The 26,420-nt window shown below is 42.7% G+C and overlaps 1 protein-coding gene and 1 long non-coding RNA gene across 8 annotated transcripts in view; one reads left to right on the top strand and one right to left on the bottom strand.

The window, feature by feature from the left end:
* EPB41L4B (erythrocyte membrane protein band 4.1 like 4B) overlaps window positions 1-22,652 on the top strand; it is a 174,885-nt gene extending 152,233 nt beyond the window's left edge. For 2 of the 7 annotated variants that reach the window (XM_048046016.2, XM_048046018.2), the window contains 3 exons: window positions 12,356-12,424; window positions 16,305-16,468; window positions 18,083-22,652. In XM_048046016.2, coding sequence (XP_047901973.2) covers window positions 12,356-12,424; window positions 16,305-16,468; window positions 18,083-18,152 — 303 coding nt within the window. In that variant the 3' untranslated portion in view covers window positions 18,153-22,652. Of the gene's footprint in view, window positions 1-5,572; window positions 8,455-12,355; window positions 12,425-16,304; window positions 16,469-18,082 lie in introns of those variants that run through there. The other 5 variants (XM_048046019.2, XM_048046020.2, XM_048046022.2 and 2 more) reach the window with 5 other exon arrangements.
* Window positions 22,653-22,742: 90 nt separating this feature from the next.
* On the bottom strand, window positions 22,743-26,420 carry LOC106045030 (uncharacterized). Its single transcript, XR_001212580.3, has 3 exons — window positions 24,879-26,420; window positions 22,979-23,212; window positions 22,743-22,872 (listed from the first exon to the last, which is right to left on the bottom strand). It is a non-coding gene; the product is annotated as an uncharacterized lncRNA (long non-coding RNA).

The following is a 26,420-nucleotide window of genomic DNA, read 5'->3' as shown; positions in this document are numbered from 1 at the left end:
GGCTAACTTCTAATAAAACTTGAGATGAAGGCAGATAAAGATGTGTTGTCAGAAGATAGTTTGGATCAAGATGGCAGGAGTTTTTTTCCTGGAGAGGTGATAAAATCTGCCACATACATTTATTTTTAGTCATTTCTGTACATTTTAAGTTGCTGTTATATCTGTCCTCTAGCATTCCATGTGCCTGCCCCATGCCTGTAGAAATCATAAAATGAACAAAGGCAGATGACCTCCAGAGTTCCCTTCCAACTTCAAACATTCTGTGATTCCGTGAAAACTTGAGCATCACAAAGGTTATTTTAGCTTCACAAAAAAAAAAAAAAAAAGAAGAAAATGCTACCTGCAATCTCTTTCTCCTGCCTCCCCGTGAAAAACGTGATCATTCCACCACAGTAGCAGCTTTCTTTATTGCTTGAAAGGAACAGCAGAATAAGTAAAGGGGATCAGGTAAATGCAAGCAACCAGATTTTAAATTGGCTGATATCCACCTGCGGCTGCAAGCTGAGAAGGTACATCTTCAGCAAATCTCTTAGAGCCTGCATAATTTTGTAAATCGTGTTTGATAAGTTCAGTCATACTTTTGGTCATTATTTTTTTTTATTTCAGCTTTTTGCTTTATTTTTCAAGAGAAAGTACTTCATATCCTTAGCAGCAGTTAGCAGGTGTAACATCTGCCTAAGAAGAGTAAAAGTGAACAATTGACATTGCAGGGCTTTTCAGACATAGAGCATCAACTTTTGGACGTAGAGCCTGAGTCCGCTTCTCCACTCTACAGTAATCCGTGTAATAGAAAAATGTTCAGCCTCCATGCAAAAGCCTGCTTGAAATGAGGTATATCTCTTTATGCTTGCTCTCAATGAGACGAATATAGTGATGCAGCTATTATGTCTCAAAGTCTTTTGATAAAGACGTATTATCACCTTTCCTTTGGCCTGAGAAGTACATCATTCCTTTTGTCTCTGCGACTGTGAAGTTCGTAATCTCTCTTCTTCACTGTGATTAGTGACAATTGCATTTAGACTCCAGTGAGTAACTATTGTGTATTTGTTTTCTTTCGAACACACTAATGAATTGATATATGTGTAATTCTAATTCACATTTTTCCAATGTGATAGCAAGTGTGATGCTAACTGCTTGGCTGTTCTGTGGAATTTCAATTGAATGCCTCCAAGCTCCAACTGAAAATGAAAACATCTGCTTTCTGAGCTGTTTTTTTGACTGTCTGATGGGTGACTCAACTTGTAAAAACAGCAAAAAGAGCAAGTAAACTTTCTTTTTATTTACCACTCAAATAATCAGAACTGATAGGAAATCTTTTCTTTCTTTCTTTTTTTTTCTTCTTTTGCTGTGCTTAAAGTAAAATCTAGTTGTCTACATTTTCTTTCCAAAGTCTGTATTTTGGAAAACATCCTCAATCAAATATCAGAGAGTGGTTTGAAGGGTAGAGTGAAATATCAGGCCACTTAGAAATGCTTTCGTTTTAGCAGTTTTGAAGTGTTTCAGTTTCTAGTAATGTTCCTTAATTAATTTAAATGAACTCGTGTTTCCAAACAAAACATCATTTCTAAATTAGGCACTAATACCTACTCTACCTACTCTTACAAAATACTGAGATAAAACCTTTTTTAATTATTATTTTTTAAGTATAGAAAAATTTGAATCAGCACTGATTCTTTTGTTACAAATTCAGTTTGAGTGAATGGTCATTTTCTGATGAGAATTCCTAAGCAGCTCCAATAGCAGCCTCTTCTGAGGAGCCATCAGCAGGACTTAAGTGATCAACGACTTTCTCTCATCTATTGATCTGTCCTCTGCTTTTTACTGTTATTTACCACAGTGGGGAAGTCTCCTACTGAGACATATTGCCTATTTAATTTGTTGTAGACTGTCTACCAGCAAACAACTATGAAACAGAGACCCAGTCATTGACGTGAGATTTTCATCAGGGCAGATCTTTTGCTTTGCCTTTGTACAGAGCCTAGTACTACAGTCTCATAACTCAGAGGAATGGCAATAACAGAAATAAATGGGAAGTGGAACTGATAAATGTGAGTTTGCCTAAATCTCAGAATGTTTCTGGTAATTGCACAGTTTCTGTGTGTCATCCCAAGTACTGTGGATCATAGCAGTAAACTGTCATTTAATTGTGGAAGAAAGAAAACAAGAGTTGCTTAAATCCAGATAGTCAGCTATCACAGTAACTGGATTGAAATCCACTGAACTCAGAAAGGGTCCACTTCTGTTCATTACCACTTGTATCACACTGAAAAACAAAATGCTAAACTGTTTTGGACTGAGGGAGAAAATTTGTACACGGATAGATGTCCTCTACATCTTAGCAGTTTAAGCCTGCTGACTAGAAAGCAGTACTAGCATGCTTTTTAGAGTTATTCCCTGGAACTTGGCCACAGAACCATCACTGTGGAAGAACTGTGTATTTATGGCTTGTTTTATGGCAGGACATTCATCTCATGTTCAGCAACCCAAGACCAACCTCCCACCCCTCTTGGAGGAACAGCCAGCGAGGTCAGGAAAGTGAATCTCTACAAAACATGTTTAACAAGTTCATGTCATTTGTTGTTCCTCTGCCAAAGAATTGGCTAGAGTCTTGAAGTGCTCTGATGCACTGGAACATCACCTGGCCACTTTTGGCAAACCAAATGCTGCCAAGATGGCATAAAATGAAGAAGGCGCCCGTGCTATCTGGCACTGACACCAAGGCGTGTGCACGTGCTCTGCTGGGAGCCCTGTTGGCAATGCTGGATTTGGGAATTCATGTGCCAAGTACAGTGGCCTTCTGACCACCTGAATTTGCGTACAATTTGGCACTCACCTTGTGCTGCATCTGAATCAAGCAAACTGTCAAGACCAATAACCGTGAAGCTCAAGAGCTCACATCCAGCTCTAGAGCCCATGTGTTTGCGTCAGTGGCTGAGCTGCCCAGACTTCAGACAAAGCTCGGTCTTTTCAAAGTGTCTGTGATCAGCAAAGCCACACGTTTGTGTGTGCCTCTAAAGCAGTTTTGCCCTTCAGATCCCTCCTGTCTTGTTGCTATGGTTTTGAAAAAAAAAAAAAAAAAAAAAAGGATTGTGGAAACTGTGCTTTCACCCTCACCAAGAGCATAGGCATTTAGGCAGTGCAGGTTAAGGCTTTCCTTCACATCTACAGTATGGCTGAATTGGGCATATTCCTGCACCACGAACAGCTAGTTCCCAAACTCATGGACATCACACTCCTAAAGCAAGAAAAAAAAAAGAAGTTAATAAATAAATAAATAAAAACAACGTCCCCAAGAAAACAGAATATCCCAGGTCTTAGACTTCTGCTATCCCAAGGCTCTTGGGGAGAAGGTCAGAAAGGTAACCATCAGCCCCCTCATTACTCCCCTATTTTGGGGTTGACAGGACCAGCCTCTCCTCCTCTTACAATTTAGAAAGGCTTCAAGGTTTTTCTGAATCAAATGAGTTAACCACAATTCTCCCAGGGACCGTAACATCAGCAGAGGTTGCCAGACCTCTGTGTGCCTTGGCCCCCATCACAACGTGGTGCTGGGAAAGGGCCTTGGAGGCAGCAGTGCTGGAAATGCACCTCGCAGGAAACCCCCAGCTCCCCATTTGGCTCACATGCAAGCTCCTGCTGGGACGGGCAGGAATCCCTGCCTGGGGACCAGGATCTGCTTGTGACACTTATTCACAGTGTGTTTCTTCCCCTGAGTTAGTGCCACAAACAGACCTCCAGGGACAGGACTGTCATAATTTGGCCTCTCTCCTATTTCCTTCTTCCTTTCCGGTCCGCTGCAGCATTATAATCTTCTTCAGTCGCTTTCAAAGAGATGTCTTTAATAATGGATCCCCTGCATTCTCAGCCCAACAAACAACTTGCAGGGAAGCAGAGCTCCACTCAGACGGTACAGCAGCCTTCTGGCGTTCAAACTGCCGTCATTCCTGGCCCAAACAGAAGAGCTCTGTACTTTTCCACTCAGTCCGAAGGATAAATTTCTGCTGTAATTAAGGATGGGTGAGAGTGAGCTCTGTGGTAATAGCCCTAATCGATTGGGATTATCCCTTGGCTGAGACTAATCTCTTTAGCTATGGAAGAAGCCTGAGCACAGTGTCTGGGACTGGAAGACTGGATTTTAAGGCAGCATCCCAATCTGCTTTTGAAAAGATGGAAATAAACTGAGAAAAAGAGCAACACATTCACTTTGGTGCTGGATTGGTTTAATAAAAGACTCAACAGGCACAGAGGCATCTGATGTGTTTTGTGGCATTGAATTCATGAAGTATAACAATGCAAGTGTTTGAATTCGTAAATGTATATGCTTAATGAGCTGTTGTGTTTGAACGCTTGCCCCAAGATTTTACATGCAGACAAGACAGGGCCTGTTCTTTATTTCAGTGCTCAGTGGCTGTCAATATGAATGATTCAGTAGCCAAGGACATGAAGTTACAAATAAATAGGTTTTTATATGTAACATATATCACAAAAGATTTACTAGATATGGGATTGGATTTGTTCATGCACTGATCTTAAACCACATAAAACATTGTTATTAATAGACTTTTAGCTTCTAATCAAGTTGAGCTCAGTGTTAGGACCAAATAGTTTTGTATCTGCGACATTTAAAGAAGCAGCGCTCATGTGGAAAGGGTGGCATACTACGATGGTGATGGCTTATTTCCATAGACACAATTTAGAGCAGACTTTTAGAGCGGTGAGACTGGCAAACAGCAGCACAGTGCAGGAGTCAGCATCTCCGTGTATCTGAGTAGATCCTAATCCACAAGGGGGGTCACCAAAGTTTCTAGGCACGTGCACAGATTAATACTGTGGTAGTCACTGGGACAGATCACATGCTGAAGCTGAAAATAAGCACAATTGTCCTCCTGGATGGATATATTAAAAAGTGGTCCAGCTCATCATTCTAACACTTGCTCCGTAGCTCCACTGACTTTAATCTACCTATGCTATTCTCTTCCTGTAGAATAATGAACTGTATAAACTCTTGGGGATTTTGGCAGAGCTCAATAGCCCATAAAAGTAGGACAGAAAATTAATACAAAATATTCCTTACTATCCTGACATTCAAGGAGACCATTATTGGTTGAGTTTCTGGACTCTTTAGGACTTTCAGCCAACTTTGCTCTTATAGCAGTAGAGATTGTTCACAGTAGAAAGACAAACTATTTGTTTGTGTTGGACAGAAGTCAGGCAGTGCACTGTTTGCGTCAATATGTCATAACTTTTCAACAGACGAATGTGATCCCGAAGCTTTTGAAAACATGAATGTATGTTATGTGGTTATTAGTCAGCCTGTGTCGAAACGTACCTGGGTCTGAAGTCTCTGTATTAATAAGGCATGGTGTACCAACAGTTATTGGATGCTGAGCTGTCACTGTCTATCCCTAGAAATAATCAGGTGTGGCTAGTGGTGAGTTTCCATCCGGTAAAAAATGCATGTATAGTCTTCCTGCTGGCAGTCAAATTGAGAAATATTTGGCTTACCTGGGGCACTGTCATCTGGCAGTAATCACAGTACTCATTTCCTCCTCTTCATGTTATCCATCTTTAGTGACTTTCTTCTGTGACAAAAGTCTCCATCTGCAGAAGATGCCACTTGATTTTGTTAGCTGTGCACGTGATCTAGGCACCTGGAGCGTCGTTGGTTTCATTGGTAAAGACCAAGGGGCAAAAAAGGTAACTGCGTTAGCTGTCCAAGCAATGCAACTAACTTATTCTGCAGAGATGTTGGAGAAGAAAACCCACCACATCCAGCGAATGTACCTGCTGCTTTTTGTTTGTTTCATTTATGTGTTTTAAACAAAGACCAAGCAAATGCCGCAGTCTTTAATATGCGTTTTAGCCAACACATCAAGACTGTGACATGATTTTGCCTCACCACATTTTCCTCAGGGGATGGTGACTAGGCTGACAGCCCATGCTGAGATTATGTTCTGCTTAAGCTTGTTCACCTTCACAGCAGCTGCAAAGGAGTACTGAAAATCCTGAGGACTGTGACAGCGTGGACACTGTCTTGCTTTCACCACATCTGAATTGTCCTTACTCGGTATTGTTTTGAAGAATTAGATGTGTTCTCCAAAACGGTCTCAAGGCAAAGCTATGTTGTAAAGCCAACCCAGGACATGCCTTCCCTTCTGATGTGCTGTAGAGCTGCTGTGCTGACTTACTAACATTATTTCTGCCCCCCGCTCCAATACTTCTGAAATCACTGCGCTAGCAGCTCAGAATTACAATCCTTAGAGCCACGATCGGCAGAGTTCTCTGTCTGTCAGGGCAGCATAAGAGGGATGCTAGCACCAACACAATTTGCAAATTAGTATGAAAGTTGGCATGAAGATTCAGGATTTTGTCTTCACTACTGTGTTTTTACGTAGACCTGCTTGTAAATATCATATGGCTTATACTGTAGCCACAAACTACTGTATGTTAAGTACCTGTGAAACGCTATAGCTACAGCAAGGCAAGGCTTCAGCAGAGGCTGAGCCATGTACATCTCTCCCATGAACTCCCTTGAGCATCCATTTGGGAGCCAGAGATCGCTGGAGCACAACTAAGGAGCCATGCAGCCACCTCCTGACAACACCTCCCTGGTAGGAATGGTTGCGTAAGGTGACTCTAAGAGGAAGGAAAGCGTCTGAGGAAGAGGAAAATATTATCAGTATCGCATGAGGCCCAGTGAGGCATCGAGAACGTGGTGTCTGCTGCCTGGCACATTCCAGGACAGGTGGATTCAGCCCCGAGCAAGGCTCAGAGAAGGGCTGGCATACTGCAAAACAAGCAGAGGAACAAAACGCTCGTCATCTGAGGGAGACCCAAGCAAGCCTGGCTCAGACAGCATGGGATGAGAGTGGCTCTCTAGGTGGCACTTTCTCAGTTTACGGAAAGGACTTACGTGGTGCCTGTGGGAAGGGGGGCTCAGTACTGCACTTCTGGTCCTGTGGAAACCCAGGCCAGCTGGTAGGTCAGTTGAGTTAAACAGCTGGATTCACTTAGTTTGGTTTTTAGGTGTCAATGAATGTTGTTTGAAGCAGTTCCTTGAACTCCAGCCTCTGCCAGTTACTTGCAAGATGAGCAAGGGAGACCTGAAGACCAGGTGGAGCTGGGAGGGAGACACCTCCACAGAGGGAACAACAGTAGGCAGGGAGATTTATGAACACGGAGTGTTTTCCTGGATTGGCAGAGCACAGAAACCCATCCTCTTCAGAAACCTCACATTTGGTGCCTTAGGGCGTTTTCAATGACACACTTCTGCAAAACTGCCCCTCTTTAATATGTGTGAATTAAATCCATCTGCTGACACTGACACCTGGATATCACTTCAACAAGCAGAAAGCATCCTGCGTTCCTTGAGAAGAAGGTGGTCTGGGATGCAGTGTGTATGGGTTTCACACCAAGTTTGGTTCATCAGGGCATTTAGTTCACACAGCCTTTTCCAAGAGTGATTAGTCAGTGGAATTGCTGGTTTACATCTCCATCCTGTCACAGGTTTGTAGTTTAGTTTGATTTTTTCCTTGTGCACCCAGGCAGCCACTATGCATGTCTACCTTCATGTCATGTTTGTTGCCACACACAAAAAGGGAATGAGCTGGGGTCAACATTACATGAGTGGTCATCGGAGCCAGGAACTACTTCCACTCAAAATGATTTGTTTGGCCATGAGGGTATTGCATGGTGAAAAATACCAGAAAATATTTGTTTTCACATTTTCCACCTCATTATGGAAATTGCCACTGAAATGATATGACAGCAGAAATGGAGCTTTACTGAACAATGGCAGGGTTCAGAATCCTATCACTGTTTTTGGAAAGTGGATCTAATAGATAACTTGTGGTTTTTAAGTCGTATCACTCATCAGGACTGGGAAATGCTAATGCAATTTACTCCAGGAGTTTCAGCTGCTGATTTTTTCTAGTTTGACAAGTAGAAATGAATCTCATCTCTGTGCTGTACAGATGTGATGGTATTTAACTTATAGCCTGCATTTTTAAATAAAGCACCACTGAATATTCCTCTGGCTGTATGTGTATACTGAGAGACGTGTTTATGGCACCATTTCAGGTGTTAGCAGCTCTGCTTCTGCTCCAAGGCACAGGAACTTAGTGAAGTGTTTGCCCTAAAGTTTGTCTCGTGTCTGGCCAGCATACAAAGTGGCAGTGCAACCCCACTGACAGCACACAGCTTCTCCAGCATATTGTAAGGCCTCTGGTCAAGGTGAATGGGATGGGGGTGAAGCCAAGTGCAGTGAAGAACAACGTTTGCCTGTCAACAGCACAACAGGTTATCAGATCCTTGCAGAAGGAGAAGGTGTTGTGGCAGGGCAGTGGATACACTGGGTACTCTAAATGTAGAAGAACATACCCAAATTAAGCCCACTGTTCCCCAAAGTGTCATTTTTTTTGTAACAGCAAGGACATTTATAATATTCCCCTCTGATAGAAATACCAGAAATAGCTCATTTTATTTCAATTAACACATTCCAACTACTAACTCATTTTCCACAACTCTCCTGCTGTTTTCATTTCAGGTGGGAATACTCTTTCTTTGTCCCTCCAAGTTCAGTCTGCTTTTATGAGAACATTTCTTTTTTTTTTTTCTTCTAACCCATTTAAAATATGTACAAGTGTTTTTACTGAGATTTTAAACTCTGCCCAGAAGGTTTTTGCACAAATGAAAAGGAGAAAGTTCTTATTATGTTGTCCCTTTTCTTCCTCCACCCTCCTTCATTCTTCCCTGCAGTATAAATATCAAGGAAAATTAGTGCTGTTAATTCTTTCTGGTTGTGACAGATACCTCCAAAATGTGTCAGCCCCACAGATGGCTGATAGAATTTTTGAGTACTAGCAGAAAATTATCCACAGATAATTTTTATATAACTTTTCTCCTCCCTCCCTCCCTCCCTCCCTCCCTCCCTCCCTTCCTTCCTTCCTTCCTTCCTTCCTTCCTTCCTTCCTTCCTTCCTTCCTTTTCCTTCCTTTTTTCTTTCCTCCTTTCTTTCCTTCTTTCTGTCTTTAACAGCCAAGTGTTCTTTTAGGCTTAGTAAATTCTCAACTTGCCAAGCCAAATATTCTAGACCAGGAGACACTTGTACAAAATAATTCTGCTATGGTAGTGCACCCTGACCTTTTAAGCTGGAGGCATTTGAGGTTGTGAAACAAGCCCTCAGCACGCGAGATGCTGCTGGAATGCACAGCACAACTCTGCAGAGTGGACACTATTGCCACTCCATCTGCCAGCACGAGGATTTTTGTGCCCAGTTGTGTGCTTTAAAGCTGTTTTCTCTTGGTTTGTTTTATACCAAAGCAGACAGCATACCTCAGCAGCCCATCAGTTGACAATCCACTAGCAGCTACTGTGTTTTGCTAGTCTGAGCAGCTATGGTTCAGCCGCGTGAGACTGTCCTACACACGGAGCTGCCCACCTCCTCTTCCCTCTCCCTCGTCCCCTTGCATTTCCAGTCCCAGGTGAAGCCTCAAAGCTCCTGAAGGTCTCCAAGGATGGAGAAACTGCAGGTTTGTGGTAGATGGTGAAGATGGATCTGTTCTTCCATTCTCAGCCTTCAGGTGGCAACATTTTGGCCTTGGCCTCCCATTCTGGTCAGGGAATAGTTTTGCTTTCTGAGCTACTCTGAATTTTGACACCATGCAATAAATTCATCCGCAAAGCAAGGGTCAGGAAGACACTCACACCCAGCACCACTGTCCTTGTGTGGTGGGGCAGGAACAGGCAGAGTTTTCTTCCTGCTCGCGGGTGCTGCTGGCTGCTGCTCGCCTCACAACACTGCTGGCCAGGGTGGACACGCAGTCCAAGGAGGCCAAGGCATGTTCATGGCTGAAGTGGTCTTTGAGGTTTCCAAATGCAATTTTACATAAGCCAGTTGCCTAACTGGTGCTTTCCCTTGCTGTCTCACCGTCCTACCTTAGCCTCAGTCGGAAAAGTGTTTTTGAATATATGGATTTCTTTCTGCACTTACGTGGATTAGGATGTTGTACCTGTTTCTTCCTGAAAAGAACCAGGCTATGAACAGGTAAGGACCTCTCACCGGTGCTGAGCAGATAGCAGTAATGCTCTTATCAAGGCCCAGGCCAGGGCCAACCAGGCCCAGGCCAAGGCCCAGGCAAACCAGCAAACTCCATTGTGCCATCTGAGCAGCACCGGCCTCTTCTCAGAAGGAAAAAAGAAAAAGAAAGACTAAATCCTAAAGGCTGAGCAGGGTGGTTTCTGTTTCTCACTCTTAAATTGAATACAAGTGTGCTTTGTTCCCCCCTCTGTTCCTTAATTTCTGTTTTCAGTTTCATTCAAATGCCGGAAATCGGTGGGTTTAGAGCCCACAGAGCCCTTCATTTGTTGGGATTGCCTTGTTCCTGAGATTAAATAAACACAGCTCCCCTAGAGAGGAACTCATGCTGATATGTAAGCCAGATTAACTGCTTTTTGCTGGGTTTTGATAGGCAGGCTGGCCTCAGCCACACGCACGGGTCACAGCGCTGATTTTGCAAGAGGGTGCTGTGCATGACTGCATGCCTCGGCGTGCAGCCAGGGCCGGCTGGTGTCCTGAAATATGCCAAATCCCAGGGGGCCCAAAAATTGTTCTGCGTCGTTTTTCTTTTCTATATTCAGTAACTGCACTTCATTTCCTTAACGAGCCCAATCTACAAAATGAGGAAAAAGTTTGGCTGTAGTATATCAGACTCAAACTGCGTATGAGTAACCAACTTCCCATCCCGGTGTTGCTTTGCCTATGGTTAAAAGATGGGATTTACAATGGAGCATGCTTGTGTTTTGTACTGTTTGTACTTGCAAGGAGCTATTGCTTCAGTGTGATGAGTAGATTCAACCAGCAGTATAATATACATACACTTTGCTAACAGAAATATACATCTATTAAAAAGTGTGAAACTTTCTTTAAAGTGTTTGCATAGAAAATTATGATCTAAATGAATTTATCCCTTGCACAGCTGTTTGCTTGCACCTGTATGATTGACTTATAGCCACCTCTATTCTGTTAAAAAAGGTGTTTAAATGCTGAGCTATATTTTTGCCATCTATACTCCTCGTGTTTAAGAAGCCCAACGATTAATGCCAAGACTAATGCCACGTGTTCGCAGAAGCAGGCCTACAGATGGCTGTTAATTTCCCTTGGCATCCTTATAAGCCAAATATGTTTCTGTTATTTTATTTGCAAAATAAACACTATATATTTACTTAATTATATTTGACGTCATAATTTCAGGTTTTGCTTTGGCTTACAAGGGCTGAGGGCGTTCAGGGTAGCTTTCTTGATTATTCAACAGCAGTTACATAGCTGTAGTTAGCAAATTATGCTTGAAAACATGCATAACGAATGCACAGCAATTTCTATAATAAAGTGAAATACACACCTGTACACTGAAAAATGTGTTTTTCCAAATGGAAAGCATGAAGAGCTGTTCAAAACCTGCATTTGATATTTTGTCCTCCCTTTGGAGGAATGAATAATGCCTGCATTCCAAAGAGGAAAATCATGAGAAGCATCACTTGCAATGGAGCAGGGCAGAGGCTGTTGCTGCTTTGAATATTTCTTTAATTTCCATTAACGTTTGAAATAATTTTCAGGGCAGAAGTGACTTCCAGCAGGGCCTGGGGCAGTGACAATATGCTCTGGGCTGAGCCTTCTCCGTGCAGGGATGTGCTGGTCTCTAACCTGTCCACTGCAAGTCCTGTGATGAAAACCTCCTGAGTTCATCCTTGAGCACAGCCCAGCACTTGACACAGGCAGACAGACAGCAGGTCCCAGCAGCTGCCTGAAACAAACAGTTGTCCATGCAGATCTTTTTTTTTTTTGCATGGAGTTATCTTTTGATCCCATCTTATATGATTATTTGTCTTGGGCAACAACTGTGTAACTGAAAATGTGGAGGAGTAAAATATGTAAAGCGTATATGTAAAGCATATGTAAAGCTCTTCAACTGAAGTTTCTGCACTGTAAAAAAATGCTTCTGCACTTCATATTGCATATTTTTAAATGCAGTGCTCGCTGAAGGAAGCAGGTAATGATCCAGTGACTGTTTACAGAATTGGAAGGTATATTGTATGCAATCAGCTCAGAACCTGCACAACAGATTTAATTACGTGGTAAAAATCAGTCTATTAGGTTTTCATATTTATGCTTTGACTATTCATCATCAGGTTTCTGTGTGCATTTTTGGAGGGGTCTTTTTGGTCTGGTCCAAGGGCTGCTGAACTGCTCTAATTTGTTGGATATGTCACTATAGTTGCAATGCTTTGCTGCTTTTTTTTTTTTCTTTTCCATTTTTATGCTCTGAAAGTAACATCTTTTTCTTTATCTTTTTTAAAGATAAAGACATTCCCTGCTGATACATCTAATCCTTTTTTCGATCCTTTTACAACAGTACCACAGTTTTCTGTAAGTAGAATGTGCAACTAAAAAACTGTGTATTTAACACACTTCCAAGTGACTTTTTTTAACAGTATCAGAAACTTATGTGTTAAGCAGTCCTAAAAAAAAAAAAAAAAAAAAAAAAGATAAATTCCAAGCAGAATTTAGAGTGAAAATCGGTTAAATATTCCCATTATGCAAATAATTAACTTGCCTGCATTCAGACGTTGCTGCTTACTAGACAGAGGACTAAGAGTTAAAGGTCAAGGCTCGCTGCTAATGCAGTCAGACCCAAAATGCTGTTCAGTTCAGGACACTTGTGAAGCTCCATAACATCTCTCCAATGGAGTGGGAATGACTCAGTCCTCTGTCTAGCGACTGCATGGCCTGCTGCCTGAAACTGCTCGCTGTGCCATCACAAAAAGGAGCCTGATTTTCATTGAATTTGCATCTGAATTTTAAGGAAGAATTATGGTTAGTGTGCTGATGACTACAATGATATCCTTGTATAAACGCCTGTGTTTACTTAATAATCTGAATCAAATATTGAACTTAATTCTTACTAAGCTTTCACAGAAGCTGGGATTTCATTTTTTTGGTAAGGTAAACTACATACGAACAGAAACAATTATTTGACCACTCAAAAATAAAGTCCAATGCAAGTCCTGCTTTAAGGGTAGGAGCATTATGTAATAAGTGTGACAAAATGATCTACTCAGGCAATTCAGAGCGTTCTGAAAGATTTTTGGAGGACTTGATGTAATGGAATATGTGATGTGGGACTCTAATTATAACCTTTCCTGTCCTTTCCAATGTGAGAGTGGATTCTGGTCTGTAAGAAAAATTCCCAGCTTCTAATTGTAAACCACAACAACTGGCTTATAGTTTATTAGTTTGTTTGTTTTTGTTTACTTGTTTGTTTGTTTTAAATTACACTGTCAGAATGAAGCATTTCAGCCTTTAACCTTAACTTTTACTGGTATCTCTGAGCTATATCTAGCATATGATCAGAGACAAGCAACTTCAATCTCTGTTGGGCCATGTGCAGTGACTGTCTGCACTTAATGATTTAAAGAGGCTTTTCTTTCACAATAAACCTGATCATGGGATTGGATATGAATGCTGCTTTTCTCCACCTAGGTATTTGAAAGCCAGAGTTGGTCAGGCCCCCCAGGATAAGTCAGTGCTAGTGCTGAGCTTTTAATAAAGGTATCAAAAAATAAATGGGAGTATGTCACAGCAACTTTTTACTAGGTTGTCCAAGTCCAGATAGTATGTCCGTTGTAAAATCCAAGCCAAAGTTACACTGTTTGTATCTTTCATCATAGTACTTAATGTAAGCAAAAAGATTTGCCCAGAATAGCTTTCCTATTAAAGAGTAATGATTGTCAGGAAATTATTTTTCTCCCTATGATGATTATGATGAAAGCAAAACATAGGAGGGCAATAATAATTATATTTTTTTTTCCATCGGAGGGCATAGAACTTTAAAATACAAACAGAAGCTATCCAGATATGTTTTCTCCACAGATATTTCCATCTTATAGAAAACGGTTATTTCATGGCAAATTCAAATGCTGAGATTTTTGTTATACTCTGAGAAAAAAAGAAGCAAAGTTCAAACTAAACTTTCAGAAATTCTCTTTTCTCCCTATAGAATCGCATTTTCCTGGCAGGGGTGGCAGAATCTAAATCACAAACATTTGAAACACCATTACAATAAAAACCTAACCATGCAATGCCATGCATTGCTTTAAGTGAGTTATGTACAAATATCTTCGGTAAACCAGCTAGTAAACCAGCAACTACCTGGAGGACTGCATGAGGATGAGAGAGCAATTAGGAAGGTTAATTATGCTTTGGTCCTGTGTTTCATGGTCCTCTGTCCCAGCCCAAGAAGATATGCTTCTCCTCAGCAGTGATTCAGTCCACCCTGATGCATGGGCTCTTCCAGGGGCTTGGAGGTAGCCGAACCCCAAAGGGAAGCTGTAAGGAAAAGCTCTAGATCAGTGCTAGGTCTTGCAGCTAGCAAGATCTAACTCCAAGTGTCCTCCAGTCACACACAGCCTCAGATGGCTACCAGCATTTGTTACTCTTTTTTTTTTTTTTTTTCTTTTTTTCCCTTGCTCCCTCTTCACTTTTACTTATTTATTCATTTATTTTGCTTGGAGCAAAACATTGAAATGTTACTGAGGACAGGGCTTCTGTATGTGCAATGGTGTTGAGGAAAAAATAGAGAACTTGTTTTCCTGGAATGCTTAAAAAGAAGGTTCATGCCAGGAACTCCCCTGAGTTTCAGAGACTTCCACAGAGCAATGGCAGGCTTGATGACCATATTCTCAATGGGAATAAGTCACATAAACTTAAAGTTAATGGAATTATTTCTGTTTAAACCAGCTAAATATTATTTTTTCGAGCATACTCTGTAAACAGTTATGAAAAGATGCTTTGGATATATACAATAAAACCATTATCTGGAGCAAACACACTTGAGGACTCAGGGCAAATCTTCAGCAACTGTAATTTGCCATAGTTCTGCTGATTTCAGTGAGGCTGGGAGAATTTACCTCAGCCTCACAGGGTGGTGTCTCATGCTCATGCCATGAGTATCCTGTGTGAGGAACACCAAACCCCATATCCCTGTAGCCCATAAGGCTCAGTTCTGAAAGCTGAATGACAGAGAAGTTTGAACAGGCTGTATTAGCCAGTATTTACACACAAAATTGACCAAGGTTGAAGAGGGAGGCTTTCTTTAGTAGGTTTTACGTTTTCCATTTTGATTAATTTTGTGGAATTAATGGAATTTCTATTGCTTCAGAGCTTGTCTTGGAGCATATCACATGCTTTTAGTTGAAACACAAGCAGGGACATGTTAAAAAATCAGAATAAGTGAGCAAACCTACCACAGCTATTCCTTCCTGGGCTCAGATAATTGTCCCAATAACTAAACTGGTTTGTTTGTTTAGATTAATGCTATGTGGCTTGCAGATTTTGAGAGCTAATTAAGAAAGAAAAGTTGCTATTCAAAGAGCTGTATCACTATCATATGTTCCCTTACGATGGTGACTTTTCTTCCTCCCTGCCACAAAGTCTGAACATGAGGAAGAGCTGCCACGACAGAAATTCAGCTGGTGCCAGCTGGTGCATACCCTAGTGGTCCCAATGCACTGACAAACTGCAGTTGCTCTGTACCCTTCCCAGGTCAGGGCTACACATGCGCTGTACGCACTAGCCACTGTGATTTGGCATGAGAAATGGTGCTTGCCAAAACACAAGGCAGGGCTAATTTATTTTTAGGGCTCATCCCCTCCCTCCCAGACACATAGGAGGGTCAGTCTTCGCTGTAACCCTGTGGCACTGACCCGCCTCACCTGAAAGATCTGGCCATTTGTCTGTAACCAGCACTTCCAACCTTGGTTTAACGTTGCTCATCACTTGCTGCCAGAGAGCATTCCTCTTGAGGGACGGGGAATTTGAAACCCAGACTGCAAGTGGGTGCCACAAAACAGTGTAGTCAGAGGACCCACAAAGCAAATTGAACAGGACTTGTGAAGAACAGTCCAGAAAACCCTTCTCATCAGCATGCTGCTCTGTTTTTAGGGAAAACGCAATCATAAGCAGCATTCTCCAGACTGATTATGCCTTTCATCTGAATGCTGCCAGTCCCACACAGGGCGTTTCATCTCACAGAGCCATCAAGCTCATCCTCGGGCACAGTTGTCAGCGGGGCGGCCTGCTCCGCGCCCACAGAGGTTGCACTGGGCAGCTCTAGCTACAGCCTCCTCTTCTCTTTAGGGCTTACTGCTACTCACTGTTTGGCAATGAATTGGGTGGTGAAAGTAAGCAAGAGCATTAGAAGCTAACCTACACCTTTTCCTTTCTGTGTCTGTATGCATTGTTTCTGTAGGCAGAATTTACGGACAGCAAATTGCAGTGCTGTGCGGTGCAGTCGTCGCCTAAGCTATCGCCGGTAGCTCCATCGCCCGTCCTGAGATCTTTGGCAGAGACTATACCGACTCCAACGGTGCAGACAATATACACATCACATAAACCAATTTCCCTGGCGGACAGGTACTGTGCAGTTCTTTCACAGCAATGCTATGATGCTCTGTACAGTCAGAGCCGGATTTCTCTTTTTCTGTCATAATTACAGTGGGGAAAATTCACCTTATTTCTAAAGTGACTTTTCTCCTGATACCAAAAGATTTTGAGTTGCTGCTTGACACCTACTTCAGAATAAGTGGGCTTTGTAAAGAAATAGCTATACTTCCCATTTGTTCTGAGAAAAAAAAAATTAATTAACTGCTGCAGCCAGCAGTGTACCATTTCTACGGCCAATGGCCTGTAGAGAAAGGGTTTTACAGATTCTCCTCAGGCAAGTCATTTCCCATGAACCACAAAGGTTTTCCTTTAATAATCGCTGTTGCAATTTGTTTTTTGAAATTAAATGTCCATGGGGGAAAGCTAAGGTTGAGAAATACCTGCTCTTCTAAATGAAAAGCAGACACTGATTTTTTTTGTTTTGTGTTTGTTTGTTTTGTTTTGTTTTGTAATGTCAGGCTACAATGGTCTTTCTTATAGTTTTTCAGAGAAATAAAATGCCATCCCATCTTTCCACAAGCAGCTGTGTTCAGTTTCTATTCTCCCATCCTGCTGGTTTTGCATGTTGGCTTCTTATTCCAGAGTTTAATCAAAGCTGAATTTCCCAAGCTGGTAATTTACTGAATACAAATTCAGGAGTGGATGTACTCAATACTTCTGGAGCACAAAAAGTCCTAAGCTTATGCTGAAGAGAAAAATCCTTCCTTGGCATTATAATACATTAGTCTTTTTCACTCTTGGATTTACAGTCAATTCCCACTTTCATTTGTTAGCTGTTTTGGCAGATGTTGGTTTAATTGCACTTGCACACTTGGTCAACATTGCTAACTCACCTGAAAATGTATCGTTACGGTGGAAGTGTAGTTCTGAAGCTGTAGTACTGAGCTCAGCTTCCATAGGATGTCCCCAGATCAAATGAGTGATTCCACCCCTGCTTGTCCACGAACGAAACGTCTGCAAACTGCTTTCCAAGCATTTAGCTGCTTAATTCCTAGAGTAACACAGCAAGCAGTTGTTTTTCTTCCCCCGTGCTATCTATTAAAAAGATGGGATCAGCAGCCCAGGGCACTCCCAGTGCTGCAGAGCCCACAGGCTTGAGAGCAACTCGATGTGAAAGCGAGGACATTCAGGCTGTGCTTCCCCACCCTGATGGGTGCAGGCGAAGTAGGGCTGTGCTAAATTCGGTGTACGTAGCTGTCCCACCCAGCTCAAACCATGATGAGGAGCAGAGGGCTGCAACATCGGTCTTTTGTGTGTTGGCATTTACTGTAGCTGCTTTGTTTTATTTTTAGAGTCCTAGTCCAGCTTCCTTTGAAATCGGCAGCCTTTAATGGGGATGAGGTTAAAACATAAACTGTTTTGCCATGTGGGTCTTTTTGTGTCCTTTTTCTCGCTTCTGTTTGCTCTTCAGAAATATCAAGCGGTACTTGTTGTTGAATCAGCCATCAGTTATCAGCTTTTCACTGAATTGAGTCTGACCTTTTTCCCCCTCCTTTGGTATTTTGAAAATGTTAATTATTTTAAATTGAAATCTGAGACTTATTGTTGTTCCCATAATTGGCTGTTTGTGCATTAATTACACAGCGCTGAGACTCTGAGGCGTGAACTTGAGAGAGAGAAAATGATGAAAAGACTCTTGATGACAGAATTATGAAATTCTCGCTTCCGTCAGATGGAGAATGGATTGGGGCCTTTCATGTGCCTTCTGTCTGTTTACATTCCTCTGCTTCTGTGTACTCAACATAATGCATCGGGAAAACGTGTGATATTCCTGACTCGCCTGGATTCACCACGGTCGGTTAAAATTAAGTCTCGGCTAGACTTTAACTTGAAGGAGTTTCTTTATTCGTTTGCTGCTGGGAAATAAACCTTCAATCCTTTGTCTCTCCTGAGATTTTATACTATTAACACAGTTAATTTCAGGTTTGGTTTTGGTAAATCTAGGGCAAAAAGGATCAGCAAGGAGCATACCGATTTCTATTGGGAAACACTGTTCTGTACATATGTTAATAAGTGCACAGAAATTAATGTTATGCAGAATATTTTGATAGCAACATAGAAAATATGTCATTTTGTACAACTGAAAATTGCAACGAGCTACTGCTATTTGTTAAAGAATCATTTTTAAAGCAGAAGAATGATTATTACATCCTAACCCCAGGACTGTTAGTCTCCACAGAAAAACGAATGGCTGTCTTATTAAATTCCTAACCTTAACCTTTACTCAGAGATATAAATAGCTGCAAGGGGGAGGACACCCCTCCGTACAGGTATACGCACCCAACGCTCCCTATAGTCCGCCATCTTGACCTAAACCTGAAACTAAATCTTACTTTATTTCCATTAAAGATTAAAAAAAACTGTTGTTTAAAGTAATTTGCTACTGACTTTCTAGCTTGATACTGACTTTTTTTAACTCAGTGGGAAGTTTTAACTTCTCCAGGTTGCCTAGGCATGAGGGCCTGCCCACACTCAGAGGGCTTCTGCCCTGCGCTGGAGGTTGCAGAGCCGCATCAGCGTGGGCACAGCTTATACAGAGAGGGTGTTTTCCCTCCTGGATAGACAAACCACCTTCCTGACCAGCACTAATGGATGGATCACATTAAAAAATAACAATAGTTTGTGGCCTAGCTGTGTCTCTACCCATTTTTCACACTACTAATCAGCACATCCCTAGGGGCAAGGCCTTGAAGGTTGGCTTCATGCACGCAGGCCGCCTGCACTTGTGGTGGAAATGTCTCAGGCACAAGGTTCGGTGGTGGGTGTTCCCCTGTTAGCAGGACCTCAAGGATTGTGTTTGTGGCATGCAGGTAACGTGACCAAGTTTCCTATTTAAAAATAAATTTTAAAAAGTAGTTCTCCTTTTCCCCCTGTTCAGCAGTGCAGGGTTATCTACAAAGCCACCACCAACTGACCGTCAGCTACAAGGTACTATTCCAACAGGAAAGATTTTGTGCGTTTTGTATGGCTGAAGATGTTTATTTTTCTGTTACTCTGTACACTGTGTTCTCTGGTTTGTATTAAGATAAAAAATTGTCCTTAATTTGGTACTGATTACGATGGCTTTATCTCAGCTTAACCCGTTTGCTTGTGTGGAGGCTGGGAAGTGACTGCTGTGAGACTGAGTTTCCTTCAGAGTTAGCTTGTGCTCTTTTGCTGAAATGAGATAATCCTGAGAGCATTACAGGACTGTGGATTGCAATGTCAGAGGTATAAAATGACTTGTCTATTTCATATTTACTGGGACAAGAAACTAGCATTAGGCTCCCCAGTTCAAATCCGGCAACCCCAAACCTTTCCCGTTGCCATAAGATGGGGCAAAATAGACAACGCAAGTGTTAGGTAGAAACCTGCAATGCAAAATGTAATGAAGTAGCTCAACATGAGGAATGGGCACAAGGAGTCATGAAAACACACCTGGATTGCAGATTTCAGAGCACTAAGATGACTTTGCTGGGTAATCAGATACAACCTGTACACCGTCCATCTTTTAGTTACAGTGCCAAGGCATTTTTGTTCCTTATGTTTTCTGTTTTCATGTACCTCTCCATCAATCCAAGGTTATTAAAAATTAACTAGGAACTTTAAATCCCTGTGAAGAGATCAGAAAAGAGGGGAAAATCATCTGTTTCTCATTGCTCTCTGCTCACTGCCTCCCAGAAGCTGCTGGTTGAGGGAGAAGCGACAGAACCTTTTGTCTGCAACCAAGTAAAACTGAGCATTGAAAGAATAAGTAAAAGAGATTTCTAATCAGAGATGCTGTTTTGGGAGAGGAAAGCAAAGTAGTTTTAAGAATGGCACAACACTGACCCTAGCTGAATCTGGTCTGCTGCCTGCTGTTAGACAGCCCCCAGTTGTATGTGAGCTGGCAGCTGTTTCACAAAGTCATTATCAAGAAAAAAATAGAAGAAAACAGATCTGAGCAGACCCTTTGGTTGTACTGATTGCCTTGGAATGGACATTAGGAACCCTGCAATATGCCTTCAGGTCTGGGGACAGACATCCAATTACCTGCATTGGGGCAGTCTGGTCACATATGCAAAAGCCTTTAGCGAAACGGAATGCCTGACTCAGACCAGCCCATCTGATTTTCTGGCTCTTAAACGAGCTATTAGTTTATTATTTTAAATGCAGAGTTTTACTCCTGTTGTATAAAAATTCTTAAGCTGAACTGCTCAGAACTGGAAAAAAAAAACCACAACACAAACCAAGGTGACTTTGCGGTGGCCAGGTCTCCGCAGCTGGGGCATGCTCTGGCATAGCTGGGAGAGAGCAGAGTCCTCCCTCCTTGGTGCCCCCAGATGGAGAGGGAAAGGCTCGTGTGGCCACTTGGTTCTGGTGGGATGGGTCCCACAGAACAACCCCACGTACGTTGCCTTGTCTTGTTTTAGTGTCTTATCCACTGGCTGCCACTGTTCCCTATTCTGCAGTCTAATGGAGCTTTATTCAAAATGTTTGACTGATACTGAACTCGACTTTTAACTGCAGAATGTCATCATGTTGTTCTTTCTTACTACGTACTTTCTTCAGCCACGCTTAAGCGTCTCAGTTTTCACATCCTTTGAATAAACACTCCTGCCTCGCCTCTGGTTGGGAATTACAGTGTCAGGACACCTGTTACCCAAAACTACTGCAAACAAGACAACGTCAACGTGAACGTAGCCGAGGGGCACATAGTCTAGATTTGCCCCTAGGCTTTAACTTTACAGGTGTTAAAGGATACTCTGCCTGAAGGTATGTCTATATAATAATGCAGAGGTATCTGAGCTAGCTTTAATGAGCTTGCATATGTAGTTGTGGCAGCATGAAGCCCAGCACAGGCTATCATTATCATGTACATTGACACGTGTAAAGATAACACATTTAAACAGCAGCCTTCTGAAGCATGGTCTCCAGAGCTGGTGACAAAAAGGAGTAGCTGAAAGGAGTCTGTCTTTTCAGCTCTCCTGGGAAAGGGTTCATCTCACCTAACATTACGTGCCCAACTCTCGCCTGAAGAGAGGTGAGAGGGACTGCCTTCTGGAGGTGCCTCTGACTTAAAAGTCTACCTTTGTATTGCTTAAAGTTAAGTGAGATGAATCCTGCTCTCGGTCGCCCTGGTTAGGTCTACATTGCAAGCCCTTGCCAACACGGCTCCATCATCCAGGGGTCCTTTGAGGTATGCTTTGTGATTGACACAGCTCTGCCAGCAAAAGCCTTGCACGTTAGGTGTAAATACACCACCAAAAACACCCTGTTGTCAGAACAGCTTTTATCCCTTACGGGGAGAGCAGAGAGCTGGGATAGCTTACAGTGGCAAAAGCTCGGAGGCATCATTAGAGCTGTGTCCAGTCTGGGAGCAGCTGGTGGCAAAACCCCCTGCTATCGCCACGCCAGCAAAGCCCACCCGGGGTAGTGCCCCGGGGTGCTCCGACCCCGTCAGCAGAGCCCAGCTTTCACATGTGAAGTCGCAAAGTGGCAGAACGCAATGTTGTCGTGCTTGGGTGATTCCAGCAAAATTTATTGGCCATTTAAATAGCTATGCAAGGAGTTGAATATTTTCTCACGTTGCAGTCTCTCATGGGAGACAACCAGTTGTGGTTTGGTTTTGTGTGGTTCTGGTGTTTCCACCATTTTGTTTTGAAAGGAATAACCAGGTTTTCTTAAGAAATGCTGTTTGAGATCCCAAATCTCTATCAGATCCCACAGTGTGTGCAGATTTTTCACGTTTCAAATGTGCTCAGACCCTGAAAGTGCAATGTTTGAAAATTAACTCCTCAAGTTTCAGCTCATGGCTTCACAACTCTCTTGCAACAGGTTGCCTACGTGCCCATTTGAAACAGAGCTGGCAATGCAGTGAAATGTTTCACTGGAGGCAGCATCGTGTTTTGTTTGAACTGTTTACAAATATCCTGATTTTCTTTTCTTTTTTCTTTTTTTTTTTTTTTTCTTCTGAATACATTTCTGGTTCATTGGCTACAAAAACCTATTCGTAATTATGCAATGGAATATTGTTTCTTTCTTTTCCCTTTCCTTTTTTATCTTTTTTTTTTTTTTGATGTCCTGATGTTCAAGGAGTTTGCAATAAATATACTGGTGCTGATCTGTAATTGCATGTAAGATCAGCCTCACAACTGTGTTTTGTAAAGTTAAGTGCCGTAAAAGAACCTGCAGGGAGGAGGAGGGAAGGGAGCAAGCAAGTGGAGGAGAAGGCTTCTTTGGCAGCTGCAGCTTTGACTGGTGGGTAGCAGCTTTAAAGAAAGATTGCTCACATTGTTTTGTTCCATCATAGTAGCAGCATGTATCACCAGACAGTATTCGATGGCATTTTGTTGAAAACATTCTTGGAGAGAAACTTTTACGGCTCAGCTGTTTACCTGTTCCTGTATTCATGCCTGCAATAAATGAAATGAAAAATAAATCCCAGAGTCTGAGCAGTTTGTAGCCAAATCAGTGACTTAGGAGGCATGGGGGCAATATATATATATATAAAGGAAACACCTGGTTGCATTGTAGCATGCCAGTCATGTGTTGGGTCATTAGCTGGGGCATGCTTTGATGAATACCAGAGCAATGAAACATCGACAGGACCAAGGTAAAGAAGCATGAACCTTGTCATGATGCTGGTCTTTGAGCTGGGGCTCAAAAGGTGGCAAAAGCACTACTGGAGTGGAGGGGTGGGGAGAAAGCGTCCACTTGACGCAGCGCTGGGAGACCCCAATTTATTAAATTGATCTATGAAAGAACACACAATAAATAAATAAATGTGTTTAAGAAGTATTATTAAATAGCATTTTAAATAGTTTTTTTTCACACGATTAAAACATTTCACTTAGATTTTCCCTTGATTTTGCTGTTTTTTTAATGACTAAATGTAAAGTTGCTTCAGAATGAAACACTTCCATTTCCTTTTGTTCAAAGATCTCTAAATCAGGACGTTTTGACATTCACTTTCACAGTGCATTTACGAAATGAAATCCCAGTAACATTCACCCTATTTTCTGAGGTTGCCAAAACTCTATATTGGGAAGGAATATGATCCCATCACGATTTCTCATCTATTTTTAATCTCTGTGCAGGGAAAGCAACAGATCAACATTCTTCCATCAGTGCTCAATTTATTCCAAGAAAATTGATTATCCAGCCAGCAAACGTAGTTAATTAATTCCCCTTAATACGTGTCTTTGCTAAAGAAATAGTGTCCTGGGGTGCAGGACTAGGAGGTCATCAAACACTCCTGCCGTATAACTTCATTGGGATGGAGAAGCGTGAGGACTTCAGAGATGTAAATCTGAACAATTTCTGGTTTTATTATCAGATGACTGATCTATGAGACCGGACACAAGGCCGTTAAGATAAATTCTCAGGGGACATGCTTTCTAGAGCAGAAAACAGTCATCGTGCAGGCACGATTGACTCGGCAGGGGGAAGATAAGACAATAGCTACCAGCCTGGCTGTGCTGCACAAAACCTGCTGCAGAGAGGGGCAGGAAGGTGCCTGTGCTGGTGGAACAAGCCCCAGAATAGAGCAGCAAAACCCACACCATTCGCTGCCGTATGCACTGACAGCAAAGCACTACCTAAAATGTTTGCCTTTTTAGTTTATTCTAAAGCTACATACACAAAACTGCATCATTACATATGCAGTTGATGCCAGTTATGTATTTTTAAATTAGTATTTCTACAGTCGATGTGGTACACCGTTCCAGTGGCCACACAGCTCGGCCATCAGAGTATCTGGCACAGCATCTCGCAGCAGTGAGGCGTAAAAGCCACGTGGATCTTTACTGCTTCATGCACTGATTATCCTGCTCTGCAAGCAGAGAGCCACTTACCCTCCTGCACAGCTCTTCCACTGCCTTTCATTAGCAAAATCTTTTGGAAATGCAAAAAAAAATACAACATAAACTCTTTTCCTCAAAGATACTTAGTCACTGAGGCTTAGCATCGCAGGGCCTAATGATTTAAAGAACTCGAGATATTTTTTTTTCTACATATTTAATTATTTGTCCTGCTGCTTTCCAAAACAACAAAATAAAACAATGAGATTTCTTTACTAATTGCTGCCTGCTCCAGCTGAGCTGGGCCCTCCTGCAAGCTCCAGGCTTGGCAAGGTCACGGGGTAGTTTGGCAAGAGGGGGGAAGGTTTTTTTTTGGGGGGTGGACTGTGAGCACCCCCAGCAGTGGGCCCCGTGCTGCCCTGCTGGAGGACATTGGCACCTCCAGGGTCACCAGGGGAGGGTTTGGGGCTGGGGAAAGGCTGAGTTTAGCTTCACGGCCCAGGAGCCCCTTCATTTTTTCATTTCCAGCCTGACAAGCCAAGGCTCGGTGTTGGTTCAGGCTGGTTGGACAACTTGCTGGTTATCACAAGCCACCGTGAACAGGTCTCTCTTCCACCCACCTGCTCCTCGGCCCCTTCACATCTCTCCATGCTGCCTCACTAGTCCTCCTCTGCTCAACACGTGCCCTCAGACCCCTTCACAGCTTTCTTCACCCTCCATCAACATCCCTCTCCTCACACACAAGCACCACTTGTTTTGTTTCCTTTCCAATGAAGATCTTTGGCCTTTCCAAAGCCCCTTGCTTTTGCTGGCCATCAGTAGGTGCTCCTCCACCTGCGGCACTGGTCTGCTCCTAGGCTGCCTGGGCCACCTCAACAGCCAGTAAACCACCATGAGGTGACCTCTCATCAGGTCGTCAGCTACGCTGCTCCATGCTACTGTGCCAAACTTTGAACCACAGGAATGGAAGGGGGGGGTCTCATCTCTTCATAAAGCCAAATTGACAACTCGTTAATCCCCTTCAGGTGCTCCAAAGTAAGTGCTCTCTTCCCACAGCAACTCAGCTGGAGTTAATCTTGCAGCGTATTATGTGTAATAAATCACAAGGGCAGCACAAGCTGTGTGCTTTTCTCCTTCTCTTCCTTTCTTTTTCTTCTTTTACATTTTTTTTTTTTCTAATAAGAGTACAACCTCTCACCTGACAAACCTGAACTACTGCTCTTGCAATAAAATCAATAACGAACTTCTGGGTTTGCCCACCTGGTCTCGCAGGAGAAACATACCAGTAAGTCTCAGTGAAACTGTATTTTTTTTTCCTTTATGTATGTGTGCTGAGAAAATAAATAAATAAAAATCCAGCCTGTAGAACAGCAGCTAATAATCCAAAATTGTTAAATACCTTCCTGGAGAGGAAAAAGCCTTCTTCTGGCAGACAGAGGGATTTTTCCAAGCAATTTGCACCCTTACCCATTTGTGGGATATCCGTCTCCCGTCCTTCCCCAGCAACATGGTTTGGGTTCCCCCTCTGGGAGAGCTGTGTCAGTGCAGTGACTCAAGCACTGCTGTCCCTGTGTCCCACCCGTGGTGGTGTGAAACACCTTCCCACCCAAGAGCTGTCCCTGAGGCTGCTGCTGCTCCACGCCTGCCCAGCTCAGCGCACCCAAATGCTGGGAGGTGAGGGTAAGCTGCTGCCTTTGCTGCACCTGGTGGGTCCCATCATAAAACCATGTGGAGGTCAGCAATGAATTCAGTAGAAAAGAGGGTGCCTTGGTAGGTCTCAGCAGCCTTGTCTTCAGGGGGACACGTCTAGATGGGTGCATTACCTACGTATAGAGCAGTAAAAACTCCAGGTTCCTCTTTCTAGGGACATCCTACTCCTGAAAGAAGGCTTTCTGCAACACTGAAATGGCTCGGGCAATCTCCAAAAGCCCAAGAGAGGAGCTTTAGGATGTGCAGGACTGGTCTCCTGCAGCTTTGGGTCACCTCAGGGCAGCTCTTTCGGGCATCCTGTTCTGGCACTGCTACTTCTGGTGGGGAGAGCCTGGCACAGCTCCTTTGGCACGTCTAGTCCTAAAGTCCAATTAGTGTTGTTTATGCTCAGATTGTAACTGAAAGGAAAAAAAAAAAAAGAAAAAGTGATGCTTCAGTAGGTCGAAGAGTGT

The sequence above is a fragment of the Anser cygnoides genome, chromosome 2 (genome assembly GCF_040182565.1).
Source record: "Anser cygnoides isolate HZ-2024a breed goose chromosome 2, Taihu_goose_T2T_genome, whole genome shotgun sequence".
Taxonomy (NCBI): Eukaryota; Metazoa; Chordata; class Aves; order Anseriformes; family Anatidae; genus Anser; species Anser cygnoides.
This window is presented reverse-complemented; position numbering and strand designations above follow the sequence as displayed.